Raw genomic sequence first — 14565 nt, 5'->3', positions numbered from 1 at the left:
CTAGTGCCGCTGACCGTATTCCGCCGTCACGGTCCGTCGTCCGCGGAGGAAGAGCTCGCGCTGGCTGGCGATGGGTCGTGGGAGGGGAGACAAAAGTCGCGCGGCCAAACCACAATCCCAATTGTGAGCCAAGGTTTTGACCCCCCATAACGGTCTGAGCATACACCGATTCAATTTCTAGCGCTCACCGGTTTGGTGAAATAACCCGCTCTTTTATGTAGATATAAGATATCCTGATCTGTTCCATTTGTTAAATTTATTTCAAAGTTTTCTGTTTCCATAGCTAATTGCATGTGTTCTGCTAAGAAATTTTTCTACAAAAGTATTTTTATTCTAAGAATAATATATATTAATTTATATTTTTCAATCTATAAATCTCTGTCATTATAAAAGCTTAATTCTAATCAAAAAGAACTTTAAATAACTATTAAAAAAAAATATTTAGGTAGAATTCTATAGAAGATACACTTTCTCCTATGTGACTAGGAAGAAGAGTCGAGTCACATCGAAATTCAACACATGACATGCTTTATTTTTCCTAAATTTTGAGAAGTTGGGTTTTATCTCTCCTATTCAATTAATATGTGAAAATATAGCAATTTTAAATTCCTTTTTTGGTAATATATTTTTAAAAAAAATTGAGAAAAAAAACCTATAGAGGTGATCCTAGGTCTATGTCAACCCAAAAACTCAAATAAACAACCTTATTAGGCAAGTTTGTTTCAAGTTAAAATTAGAACAAAATCAGCTCCTAGGAGCCTTTATGATGATTCTCACAAAGGAGAGTTCTCCAAAAAAAATTTGTAAGCTAGTACTCTTGCAAACTTCATGCGTTGGAGCTGTTAAGATAATGACTTAATGTTTTAACTAATATGAGTACTCATCATAAGGATGGAAAAGAGATATTCTTCGAAGAAATACCTTAATATGATCACTCAATCAATTTTATTTGTACCACATTGAACCTTTATATGGGATTTCTAGCATAGAGATTGGATATCTGTTGTTGGTGACCGTATGGTGGGCTTAAGCCCCATCCTCTCAAAGAATCCAGGACATGATTTTTTTTATATTATCTTATATATTTATGACTAATGTTTTAAAAACATAATAATTAAAAACATAACTTGTTTTAATAATTTGTCTCTCTCCATGCCTATTGATCTTTTAAAATACAAATTAGAAAAGATGGAGAGAGAGGTCCCTCCAGTGAAGGGCCTACCTGACTATTAAAAGTTGAGACACATAATAAGCCTAACTCTGATATTACTTGTCATGGATCACAGCCTAAAAACTTAAGTTATCGGGAGGAGGACTCGCCTAAACTAAACTCATGTGAAACCCCTTTTATTAGTCAATATGGAACTATGACAATCTTTTCCACCCAATCTCATAATGCACTCATCATGGTTAGCTCTTACTCGAGAGAGGGTACCCCACTCATGACTTGGCTCCTACTCTTCCCTACCAGTCCTCCTCGATCTAAGTATCCTTTGGTGAGGGGTCCATATAACTAATAAAGGTTGTGACACATAATGGGCTTGGCTTTGATACCATTTGTTACAAACTCACAACCCAAAAACTTAAGCTATTAGGAGAAGGATTGGACTAGGCTAATAAAACCATATGGCACCTGTTGCTGGAAATTGGACCCGGGGGCCGCCGCGAAGCCGGAGAAGGAGGAGCTCCGCTGCTGCAGGAGGCGGACGGCGGTGCGCCGGCCGGCTGCGTCCTCCGCCGCGGGGGGTGTGCAAGTCCGAAGAGGGGTGGTCCGTCCAGTCCTGTCCTGTCCTGCAAAAAAGCCGGTGGCCGGGCTCCCCGGCGCCGGCCCTCCGATGCCTAAGTCAGAGGGGGCAAGTATGTGGAGAGAGCGGGGGAGAGGAAGTGTGTGGAGAAGACACAGAGGATATCTGGATAAGATCAAGAAGATGAAAGGGATGATGTCATCAATTGTATCTGTGCTTCCCGGAGGGTTCAGTCCCGGGGGTCTGTTTCCGTTTTTGTTGTCGTCCCCCTCCTTGGTTCTCCCAGGTTCCCTTTTATAGGAGGGAATTACGTTACCTGGGAGGTGACCGGGGGATTTGTCCCTGTCCGTAAAAAATGGGGCACGATTTGGCCCATTTATGGCGTAGTGGAGAATGGGGCCGAATCAGACCGGAACCAGGGAGTTGTCACGGTCGATCGGACCTGTTGGAGTGGTTGAACCGCCGGCCGTGGCGGGCCTGGGGTCTGTGGATGGTAAGTGCATTTATTACCGAATGAACCGGCGGTCAGGTAGAGCCATGCGCTCTGATGGTTCAATGATCCGGAGATCGTCTTGGGCCGTGTTCATTAAATGCCTGAGTGCATCGGAGACTTGAGGGAGTCTCATACATTAATGGCAGATCGTGCCGAATGCCTGCGGAGATCTTATGCCTTGATGGCTTGGAGATAGTGGCAGGTCGCAAGCCGTAGGAGTTGTCAAGTCCTTTGGACTTTAGGCGGAGGTTGAACATTTGGTTAAGGCATCGGCTCGGCAAGGGTGCCGAGCCGAGCTGGTCGCCCAATGGGGCGCCCTGTGGCGGGGCTGCTTTGAGTACTCCTGGTCGGCGCCCTTTAGGCGAGCACCTTCTAGCAGAGCGCCTCGGCGCTGTCTTTGGTCGGCACTTTCTAACCGAGCAGCTTATTTTGGTTGAGCACCTCTTGGCGCGCACTCTGGTCGGCGCCCTCTAGTCGGGCGCCTTCCTGGTCGGCATCCTTTGGCCGAGCAGCTCTCTGGTCGGCGCTCTTTGGCCAGACGCCTTTCCGGTCGGCACTCTTTGGCCGAGCGCCTCTGTTATGGCATGACTTGGGGTTTTTCCCCCAACACTACCCCCCGACTTCCGAGTCCGAGCTGCTTTTTGGCTCGGGCGAAGGAAGTAGTTCAGTCATCGATCGTCCTGGTGCTGTGAGCGTTCTTACACCAAGGCGACTGAAGACGCTTTTTCTGCTCGGAGTCCGTTCTTTGGGGACGTCGGCAGAGAAGAATCCAAGTAAAGATAAATGAGAATGTAAAGACATTAAATGAATGGATACCTTGTACCGTGTGCGTCCTTGCGCCGAGGCGACTGAAGACGCTTCTCTGCTCGGACTCCGTTCTTTGGGGACGTCGGCAGAGAAAAGTCCAAGAATAAAATAATGTAAAGACATTAAATGAATGGGTACCTTGTACCGTGTGCGTCCTTGCGCCGAGGCGACTGAAGACGCTTCTCTGCTCGGACTCCGTTCTTTGGGGACGTCGGCAGAGAAAAGTCCAAGAATAAAATAATGTAAAGACATTAAATGAATGGGTACCTTGTACCGTGTGCGTCCTTGCGCCGAGGCGACTGAAGACGCTTCTCTGCTCGGACTCCGTTCTTTGGGGACGTCGGCAGAGAAATCCAAAAATAGAAGAGCGGGCTGAGCTCGTTGGCTGAAGACGATGGAGCACGAGCCGAGCTCGTCCGGTCAGAGAGGACCGCTACTCATCTCGATGTCTCGAGCATCCCTATAGCCGGGGCATCCCGACGTCTCGGGGCATCCTATCCGTGGTCAGGGTAGGAGCACGAGCCGAGCTCGTCCGGTCAGAGAGGACCGCTAACTCATAGCCGATGGAGCACGAGCCGAGCTCGTCCGGTCAGAGAGGACCGCTAACTCATAGTCGGGGAGCACGAGCCGAGCTCGACGGTGGAAGCCGATGGAGCACGAGCCGAGCTCGTCCGGTCAGAGAGGACCGCTAACTCATAGTCGGGGAGCACGAGCCGAGCTCGACGGTGGAAGCCGATGGAGCACGAGCCGAGCTCGTCCGGTCAGAGAGGACCGCTAACTCATAGTCGGGGAGCACGAGCCGAGCTCGACGGTGGAAGCCGATGGAGCACGAGCCGAGCTCGTCCGGTCAGAGAGGACCGCTAACTCATAGCCGATGGAGCACGAGCCGAGCTCGTCCGGTCAGAGAGGACCGCTAACTCATAGTCGGGGAGCACGAGCCGAGCTCGACGGTGGAAGCCGATGGAGAACGAGCCGAGCTCGTCTGGTCACTTAAGACCGCACCCCGACGTCTCGGGCCATCCCGACGAATCGGGGCATCCCGTTGTGGCAGGGCATCCCAATATATTGGGGCATCCTGACGTCTCAGGGCATCCTGACCGTGGTCAGGGTAGGAGAACGAGCCGAGCTCGTTGGCTAACCTGAAAATAGATAAAATATTGAATTTATTTGAAGCCAAAGTGGCGTCCTGTACCTTTTGGAGATATTTTGATAGCTCTCGAGCTTCGAAGTCCCTCAGGACTTGGTTCGGCACCGGCCTTCTTTGGCTTGATTTTTTAGGTGTTTTGCGCTCGGGTTTCTGAGCTCAGTCTGCATGAGCTCGACGGGGGCTTCAGTGATGGCGATGCTCTGAAAGGGGAGCAATGTCGCGGGTGCCGTCCCAAGGACTTACGCCCGTAAGGAGGGAGTACATGCTGGTTTCTTGCTTGCTGCCGGAAGACAGAAGACTTGGAAGGATAATGGGATTTAATGGGGCTGTACCCTTTGTCACAGAGGCTTACAATCCCATTTTAAAGCTCCATAACTTTCCTTCTCCAGACCTCAGCTTTTATTTCTCTTTCCCCCCAACTCGTTGACGCGAGACTTGGACTACTACTTCTCACTGGTTGCCCCCACATACGTCGTTGCAGCGAGAGCCATGCCTGATTCGAGATGGCTCGGGAGTCAGGAGAAAGTTTCTTCCTCTGCTTAACATGATTCCGTGGAGGCGGCACAGGAGGGGCCTCCACTTGTTGCAGGCTTTGGGCTGCAAATAGCTAGCGCTTGGACTTGCTGCACAAGCGCATCGAAGTGCTCGAGTTGGACTTGTGGAACTTGATCTACCGGAGATCTTGATGGTGAATTTTGGACTGAGCGTTTGGGACTTGGAGCATGATACTCGAAGGGGAAACCCGCTTGTAGGGGGCTCCGGTTGAACTGGAGCCGGAGGAGGCGGTGCCGTTGGGATGCCCCTGGGTTGCAAGCTTTGGACAGCGGTAGCCAAGGCTTGCACTTGTTGCACCAGGGCATCAAACTGCTCCGGCCGAACTTGATGAACTGACTCAGCCGGAGGTGGTGAGTTCCGGACGGAATGCTCAGGACTGGGTGGAGGACGTCGAGAGGCATTGGAAGCCCCTTTGCTTCTTAGCTTCATGGCAGCGAACTCGGGCCCTTCCTCTAGCGCCAACTGTTGCTGGAAATTGGACCCGGGGGCCGTCACGAAGCCAGGGGAAGGAGGGGCTCCGCCGCAGGGACGGTGGATGACCGTGCGCCGGCTGGTGGCGTCCTCCTGGAGGGGTGCAAGTCCGCCGTAGGAGCGGTGGTCGATGGCGTGCCGGCGGGTGGCGTCCTCCTGCGGGGCGTAAGTCCTGCAAGAAAACCGGTGGCCGGGCTCCCCGGCGCCGGCCCTCCGATGCCTAAGTCAGAGGGGGCAAGTATGTGGAGAGAGCGGGGGAGAGGAAGTGTGTGGAGAAGACACAGAGGATATCTGGATAAGATCAAGAAGATGAAAGGGATGATGTCATCAATTGTGTCTGTGCTTTCCGGAGGGTTCAGTCCCGGGGGTCTGTTTCCGTTTTTGTTGTCGTCCCCCCTGGTTCTCCCAGGTTCCCTTTTATAGGAGGGGATTACGTTACCTGGGAGGTGACCGGGGGATTTGTCCCTGTCCGTAATAAATGGGGCACGATTTGGCCCATTTATGGCGTAGTGGAGAATGGGGCCGAATCAGACCGGAATCAGGAAGTTGTCACGGTCGATCGGACCTGTTGGAGTGGTTGAACCGCCGGCCGTGGCGGGCCTGGGGTCTGTGGATGGTAAGTGCATTTATTACCGAATGAACCGGCGGTCAGGTAGAGCCATGCGCTCTGATGGTTCAATGATCCGGAGATCGTCTTGGGCCGTGTTCATTAAATGCCTGAGTGCATCGGAGACTTGAGGGAGTCTCATGCATTAATGGCAGATCGTGCCGAATGCCTGCGGAGATCTTATGCCTTGATGGCTTGGAGATAGTGGCAGGTCGCAAGCCGTAGGAGTTGTCAAGTCCCTTGGACTTTAGGCGGAGGTTGAACATTTGGTTAAGGCATCGGCTCGGCAAGGGTGCCGAGCCGAGCTGGTCGCCCAATGGGGCGCCCTGTGGCGGGGCTGCTTTGAGTACTCCTGGTCGGCGCCCTTTAGGCGAGCACCTTCTAGCAGAGCGCCTCGGCGCTGTCTTTGGTCGGCACTTTCTAACCGAGCAGCTTATTTTGGTTGAGCACCTCTTGGCGCGCACTCTGGTCGGCGCCCTCTAGTCGGGCGCCTTCCTGGTCGGCATCCTTTGGCCGAGCAGCTCTCTAGTCGGCGCTCTTTGGCCAGACGCCTTTCCGGTCGGCACTCTTTGGCCGAGCGCCTCCGTTATGGCATGACTTGGGGTTTTTCCCCCAACAGCACCCTTTTTATTAATCAATATAAGACTATGACACTTGACATACATTTTGAAAAATTATTATGTACAAAAAAGATTATAAAATAAAATACAAATTAGAAATGATGGAGAGGGAGAAAGAGAGAGAGGGACTGAGAGAGAGGGAGGGTTCTTAGTGCTAGACTCTCTTTAAAATATGATGAGTTAGAGGATGTTAAGCAACGCATGGATTATCTTGTCTTAACTTTTGGCATTTTGAAATCGATGAATGCTATACAATTAATAGACCCACCCACTGCCTGGATCCTTCTTGACCCTACAAAGTTCTCCTTGATCCTAATATTCTCCAATAAGGGGCCCACCTAACTAGTAAAGATTATAATGCGTAATGGGTCTCACTCTGATATCACTTGTCATAGACTCACAACTTAAAAACTTAAGTTATTGGAAGGAGGACTGGCCCTCCAGTGAATGGCCCACCTGACTAATAAAAGTTATGACGCATAATAAGCCTAGCTCTGGTACTATTTGTCATGTATTACAGTCTAAAAACTTAAGTTATCGAAAAGACTGGGCCATACTAAACTCATACGAAACCTTTTTTATTAGTTAATGTGGGACTATGACAATCTTCCCCACCCAATATTATGATGCTCTCATCATGGTTAGCTCTTACTCGAGAGAGGGTGGCCCACTCATAGCTTAGGTCCTACTCATCCCTACCCGTCCTCCTTGATCCAAGTATTCCTTGATGAGGGGTCCATATAACTAATAAAGGTTGTAACACAAAATGGGTTGGTTTTGATACCATTTGTTACAAACTTACAGCCTAAAAGCTTAAACTATTGGGAGGAGGATTGGACCAGGCTAATAAACCCATATGACACCATTTTTATTAATCAATATAGGACTATGACACTTGACATACATTTTGGAAAATCATTATGTACAAAAAGGATTATAAAATAAAATACAAATTAGAAATGTTGGAGAGAGAAAAGGAGAGAGAGAGAGAGAGAGAGAGAGAGAGAGAGGGTTCTTAATGCTAGACTCTCTTTAAAAATTAAAATATGATGAGTTAGAGGATGCTAAGCGACATGAGTTATCTTGCCTTTACTTTTATGGCATTTTGAAATCGATGGATGCTATACTTGGTAGACAATCAATATGAGAAAGAGTCTATTTATTGAGATAGCTAATGGAGAATTGTAATAGTTTTCTGGGAGAGGCATCCATTAGACTCTTTTTCTTTCTTTCTTTTATTTTGGAGATTCAACATGAGAGTGAGTAAAATATAGTTAGTTTCTATTTCTTCTCGATAGTTGATATGTTAATGAATCACTTAAGATGGGTGAGAAAAGCAAGAAAGAGAAGGATTGTTCGCATATATAACAAAAACTTATATATAGAGAGAGAGCAAGCGAGAGAGATAAAGACTACGCTCCATTCGAATAAATCTGGAAGCAAATTTGGTTGCTTCCGAAGCTATCAAACCCTGCACCAAACTCCAAGTAACAAGGACCCTGGTTAATAGGTTAATGGAAGCTATTAAGGAAAAAAAGGAAGCATTAATGAGCCGCTTGTACACTCTTCCCCTTTCTCTCTATTATTTCAAAAAAAAAAACACTACATTAGTTGCTGGGTACCAGCGTCAAGTTTCAAAGAAAAGCACTTTATTAATTTTTGAGACCGATGTCTTGGATATTTTTGCAGTGTTTCTGTTTATCATTCTAGATTAAGCGTTTATTCGGGAGTGTTTATGTTTATTGATAATTGGTTAGTGTTTATACTTTAGGTGTTTCTATTTATTTCTAGAGGGGAGCATATGAAGGTAATGAACACCTCACAGGTTTTTGCTTATCCATGGCCATTTATGTTTACTCTTGTAAGGTTTACATTTATTTTAAACTATTTTATGTTTATTGTTTTCAAATTTTGTATTTATCCTCCGTCTTGCTATTTATCGTAAGTGAGTTCTGACCTGACCAAAGGTGGGGGGTTGAGTTTCTATCTATTTTTATATTATTTTTATTTATTGGTATAGAGTGGATATTTATCCTGAAGAGTTTGTGTTTATCCTAGAAAGGTTAGTATTTATTTGATGTTTCTGTTTATTTTTGCAACAGAGTGCAGGTTTACTAATTTGTGTTTACTTTTAAAAATTAATGAAGTGGGTCTCAGCAATTACTAAAGTGTCCAGTTTACAGGGGAGAGTGAAGATCATACACTCCCAACCTCTCTCTCCATTACAGCAGCGCTACGTTTCAAAAACTGATGAATGCCAGAAAACATATCTATCTGAATCACGGAGCAAAATCAATAACTTGTCTTGTCCCCAAATGTGTCAATGGTGAAGTTCCGTTAAGTGTTAGATGTCATCCGAGATATCTAATAGGCATGGGGAACAAGCTCTTGAAGTGGACGGACAATGTTTGATCGCTGTGTATTTTTTTGATAAGAATGGGAGGTGGTACCCACCCAGCACTTATTTTAAAATGTAGAAATATGTATAGAAGTGGTGTGTTACTTATGAATTTCCCTATAGTCAAAACATTATATACAGAAGTAAGAATGTACACACTGTTTGATCAGTGTGCATCACAGTCATGAAATCCTCTCATAGTCAAACACCCAATGCCTAAAGGAAAATTGTGGCAATTTACATCCCTTCCATTCCGAGACAGCTCAAAGTTTCCAATATCACCCTAGTTTTTGAGAAGCTAATAGCTTCTACTATAAGAATTACGTCTTGATGGTAATTTATGCTGAAGAGAGAGATACGGCTCCAGATGGCTACTCTAAGAAAATATTATTACTATTAGAGTAAATTACAAAATTTGTTTTTGAGGTTTACGTTTATTACACTTGTACCCACTAGTTTGTAAAGCCTACATTTATATTCAGTTATATTAACGGTATTAGTGAATCCATTTACCTCATATAAAAAGTCAAAATTTCCCCAAGTGATGAGTAAATTACAAAAAATCCTAAGATTAGAGATAAATTATACTTGCATCCAATAGTCTGAAAAATCTACATTTATCCTTCGAGGTTTGTTTTTATCCAACACTTTAACACATAACTTAACAAAATGTTAGCCAAACCATTAACGTAAATCGAACCTAAATGCCACATAAGAAAAAAAATTACCAAACTAGCCTTAAGTAATATAACATCCACCCAAGGAGGAGATCAGCTATGAGGTTCTATGGGTATGAGCTTTTTCTTGATGAATTATCAGAAAAAGCTATATGCCAAAAGAAAAATAATCTACATCTCTCAAGTAAGTGGGTGCCTCTAAAATTTTCTGCTGAAAGAAACAAACATCATGAATTTTATCGCTTGAGCCAACTTGTCCATGGTCCAAGCTAGGTTATAGAATCACAACTGATGCACCCTCCAAAAAAAAGAGTTCTCACGCACATATTGATTTGGATCTTTTTAATGATAGGCTACTAGAGCTAGTATAGCTCTGTATGTAGATATAGGAATCCTCATTCACAATGACAATATTAAGAAATCATGCCTACAATATTGGAGAAGTAGAATTCAAAATTAGTAAATAATACACCGACAATTATGATCTCTATGATATGGTAGGTGGAGAAACAAGAACAAAATTTGATCAGAAAGGATAGAGACTGGTCGAGAAGGATGTTTGTCGTCAGATGTTGGTTAGAAAAGAAGATTGCTATTGGTCGCTCATCGTGAAGGGACACTCTTGGTGGGTTGGCAAAGTAGAAAAGAACCCTAAACACTTAATCTTAAAGAGAAGAAGACTCTTGAAGGTATGATACTTCGAAGAGTTTCGAGAATTAGAAAAGTGAAAGAAGAGCCTTATTTTCTTATAGAGGTAAATTTGACTTTTTATAATAGATAAACGATTCACTAATGCAGTCAATTTAAATGGGTGTAAGTATAGATTTTTAGAAAATATTGGGTGTAAGTGTAATAATCATAAATTTTAGAAAAATTTTGTAAGGTTATTTTGGTTATTTTCTCTCTTTTTTTTTGACGTGGCATTTGGGTCCAATTAAAAGTTAACAGTTTGACTAACATTCTGCTAAGTTATGAATTAAAGTATTGGATAAAAATAAACTCGATAAGCATAGATTTTTATAGTATAATTTACTCCCTAATTTTAAAAAAAAATATAAATTATTATTATTATTATTATTGTTTTTTCAAATGATGCCATGAATTTGGGCCTCATCTAAACCCTAACAACCCAACAGGTCCGGTTGCGGCAGGTGAGAGTAACTTAAAGCTAGGTGGGTTCTCTGCCTCTGCCAATCCCTCTGTCATCCGGTTTGATCACTGCACCAAACGCCCACGCGACTCCGTCCATGGCAGGGACTGGCGCAGCCGTGGCAATTCTTCCTCGTTCCCTCCTCTCGTCCTCTTCCTCTAGTTGCCATCACCTCCTCCTCTTATTCACCGTTTCCTCTCGCCGCTTCCGTTCGTTCTCCTCTCTCTCTCTCTCCGCACCTCTCCTCTTCCTAAAACCCCACTACCTCCACCGCAACCTCCCAATCCCTTGCTCTAACCCCAGGCCCATACCTCCTCTCTCCCTCTCCCTCTCCCTCTCCGCCCGCGGCTTCGCCGCCTCTTCCTCCTCCGGTTCCAGCTTGACCAACCCCACCACCTCCTTCGACTGGTCCGACGACGAGAATGACGGCGAGGACGGCACCGCCACCGCCACCGCCAAGTCGAAGAAGAAGACGACGACGGTCGACGACAAGAGCCGCAATCTTCCCCCACCCTACGATCCCTTCAGCAAGAAGCCGGTGATCGAGGAGCCCAGCGACCCGTCCAACCTCCAGGAGATCTTCCACAAGATGCGCACCGAGGGCCTCACCAACCACGCCATCAAGATGTTCGACGCCCTGTCCAAGGACGGCCTCACCCACGAGGCCCTCGAGCTCTTCTCCGTCATCAAGGACAAGGGCTCGATGCCCGACGTCGTCGCCCACACCGCCGTCATCGAGGCCTATGCCAACGCCGGCGGCCACTCCAAGGACGCCCTCCGCACCTTCGACCGCATGCTCGCCTCCGGCGTCTCCCCCAACGCCTACACCTACACCATCCTCATCAAGGGCCTCGCGAGGGACGGCAAGCTCCCCGAGGCCCGGAAGTACCTGCTGGAGATGATCGGCAAGGGGATGCGGCCCAACGCCGGCACCTACCTGGCCGTGTTCGAGGCGCACGTCAAGGGGGACAGCACGGACGACGCCAGGGCGCTGCTGGAGGAGATGAAGGGGAAAGGGTTCGTGCCGGATGAGAAAGCGGTCAGGGAGAACCTCAGCAAGCGGGGCCAGGTATTCAGAAGCATCATGAGCTTGCTCTTCGGCAAGTGAAGTGATGATGTGCATCGCAAAATGGTGCTTCCTGGCTTAGAACTCGGAATTTTTTTTTTTTTTTTGGCCCACTTGTCTGCTATGAAAAACTAAAATCTGCTTCTAATCTTGGAATGAAACACCCCCTCCTGTTGTTTTGGTATTATTGCTAGTTCCTATGTACAACTTCTTGGTCGGATACTGGATTCCGAATTTTGACTCAGTTCGGTATACCGAACTTGAATTGCTGGTTAATGCTCTAGCGTTTATCCATATCTTTTGGGATTTCTGATTGTTATGCGTTCTGTTGCTTAATGCTCCAGTGTTTCAGCATCTCTTTAGAAAGTCTATCCACAGAGGAAGCATTAGATTGAGTGCTTTAAAACGTCAAATAATGCATAAGCAGGGCTTGCGAGTTGAAATCTGGACAAAACAATACAAACAGTCGTGCTCTTCAGACCCTCGTGTGCAAATTGCTTGTGCCATCTATATTTCTACTTGTTTGTGAAGTTTTTGCCGTTACTGGATGTTTAGACGATGGAATTGGAAATATGGCTGATGCTGGAGCTCTAGGTCGCAAGTCCGGGCCGAACGGAATGCAAATTTCGACCGTACAAGTCTCAAGATCCGACCATATGGGTCGCAGGTCCTGACTGCACAGGCCTTGGATGTGACTGACCACTAGTTATTTTTTTTGTCCTGATGTTAGTTAATTTCACAAAGTTTTAAATTTTATAAATTTTATTTTAGAACTTTTAATATTACTAGGGAATTTAGTAGTTAGGATTTTTCGAGTTAGAGTAGGACTTAGAATTTTATATTGAAAAGTCGAAAAAAAAAATCTCCATAAATATCCATACTGGGCTCCTCTTGTAATCATCCTTAAGATCCTTGAGCAGTAAAAATTTTATTATGGAAATTATTCTTCTCTTGCCTTCTCTCTATTTTCTCTCTCCTCCTATTTGGTGGATTTCTAAGGTTTAGGATTGAGCATGTCACAGTTGCATCCTTGGAGTGGCCGACCAAGGTAGTGTTTCTCGGCCTTATAAGAAAGTGATCTACCCTTGCTCCTCTTCCATCTACTATCTTCCTTGTGTCGTACGTGTTGTACTGGGGTTTCTACATCACCACAATCAATTGTGTCGATATACCTTTTCTCTTTTGAGTTTTTAATTCATGTTCGACACCTCCCTGGTGTCAATTGGTTTCAAAATACGATTTCAAGATGTTGATCTTGAACGTATATAAAATGTGCGTGATATTGAAGTGGATGACCTATGTTGACGGCTTCGACAACTCCAATATGAAAATTAGCTTCTTTGACAACAAGAGCAATGAGAACCTGACATTGCCGGGGTTCGAATTACTACATTGATAGAGATCCCTTTGATGATGAAAGTGAACATTCCTATGAAGAAGTGAAAATTTTCAATCTATTCTACAGTAAAAAAGCATCTTCATCGAGCGAAGAAGATACCCGACACAAATGTGAACGAAGACAATATCGAACCATCATGAATTCGGGATCAAAATAGATGTCCCTTACTTTGAAGGATGCACTGCAACCGGACGAGTTTGTAGATTGGGTTCAAACTGTTGAATGAATTTTCGAGCTCAACGAAATCCCCAGTGATCGACGTGTCAAACTAGTCACCCTCAAGCTCAAAATGTATGCATCAATTTGGTGGAAAATTTTGAAGCGATGATGTGAGTTTGAAGGACAAGGAAAGATTCAAATGTGGGACAAGATGCATCATGAACTTAAATATAAGTTCCTTCATAAAGATTATCTCTACAATAAATTCCTTAAGCTCCACAATCTTTAGCCACACAACATGATAGTACAAGAGTACCCAATAAAATTTGCGCAACTCCTCATGACATGCGACATTAAGGAGCCCAAAGAGCAAACCATAGCACGATATCTTGGAGGATTGAATCTTGGAATCAAGCAAGTCGTGTAACTTCAACCCTATTGGATGCTGAACGAGGTGATACAATTCACAACAAAAATCAAGAAGCAACAACTAAGAACAAGTAATTCACTCTTTCCAAGGTATAGAAATGGAGCGTTCAATTGGAAGAGTTCCATATCGAAGACATTGACATTCTTCGAAGCCAACACCTCCCAACCATCTCAAAAGAGGGACCAGGGCATCCTTAGTAGCCCCGGCCATTCCAACATTGTTGCCTTCAACCTCGTAAGTATTTCAAGTGCCAACGATATCAAATAGCAGTTGACTGTCCAAATAGAAAGCTCGTCTCTTTAGTGGAAGAAGAATTGTACGCAAAAGAGGAAGAGATCAGCCAATCAAGTGGGATGAGGAAAGCCTGAGCAAGGAAGAGCTAGTGCATGCTGATCGAGATGAAGCCTTAGTGGTCTGCTGCAGCCCGGATATGATTGTGATAGCTGATGATGAAGACTAGTCGCATCACATCTTCCACTCTAAGTTCACTTCACATGGTAAGGAACTTGCAATAGTTAGTAAACTAGATCCAGAAGATTATGGCCCATCGAAATTAGGGATCACTGAAGAACTAACTGAACGGGTAATAAAAAGAGTAATAACAATGCAAGTGGAACTCCAACAAAAGAGATTATTCATTTTAGACTACCATGACATGCTGCTACCTTATGTGCACCAGGAGAACATCAATATCATCCATTTTCCAGTCAACAGTTCAGCAACTGCAAACTCCTCAGGCATCTCTCCAAGCTTGGCACCCTCAATGCTGTCCATACATACTTCTGGAGATGTGATTTCAACGCCATCATTGCAACATAGGGCCAGCTCATCTTAACCTTTG

At 45.2% G+C, this 14565-nt stretch overlaps 2 protein-coding genes across 5 annotated transcripts in view; one reads left to right on the top strand and one right to left on the bottom strand.

Moving 5' to 3' along the window:
* The window catches only part of BNS (bonsai), a 32490-nt gene extending 32339 nt beyond the window's left edge, over nucleotides 1-151 (bottom strand). For 3 of the 4 annotated variants that reach the window (XR_016398918.1, XM_039130077.3, XM_039130078.3), the window contains exon 1: nucleotides 15-148. The gene's annotated coding sequence lies outside the window, so the exon portion shown is untranslated. The other variant, XM_089928287.1, reaches the window with a different exon arrangement.
* Nucleotides 152-10717: 10566 nt separating this feature from the next.
* LOC103720703 (uncharacterized) lies at nucleotides 10718-12030 on the top strand. Its single transcript, XM_008810539.5, has one exon. It carries the CDS (start codon nucleotides 10768-10770, stop codon nucleotides 11776-11778), a length of 1011 nt encoding a protein of 336 aa, XP_008808761.2. The 5' UTR covers nucleotides 10718-10767; the 3' UTR covers nucleotides 11779-12030.
* Nucleotides 12031-14565: the final 2535 nt, after the last annotated feature.

Source organism: Phoenix dactylifera, chromosome 17 (assembly GCF_051530095.1).
Source record: "Phoenix dactylifera cultivar Ajwa chromosome 17, Ajwa_hap1_PhDact_Kaust_v1.1, whole genome shotgun sequence".
Taxonomy (NCBI): Eukaryota; Viridiplantae; Streptophyta; class Magnoliopsida; order Arecales; family Arecaceae; genus Phoenix; species Phoenix dactylifera.
This window is presented reverse-complemented; position numbering and strand designations above follow the sequence as displayed.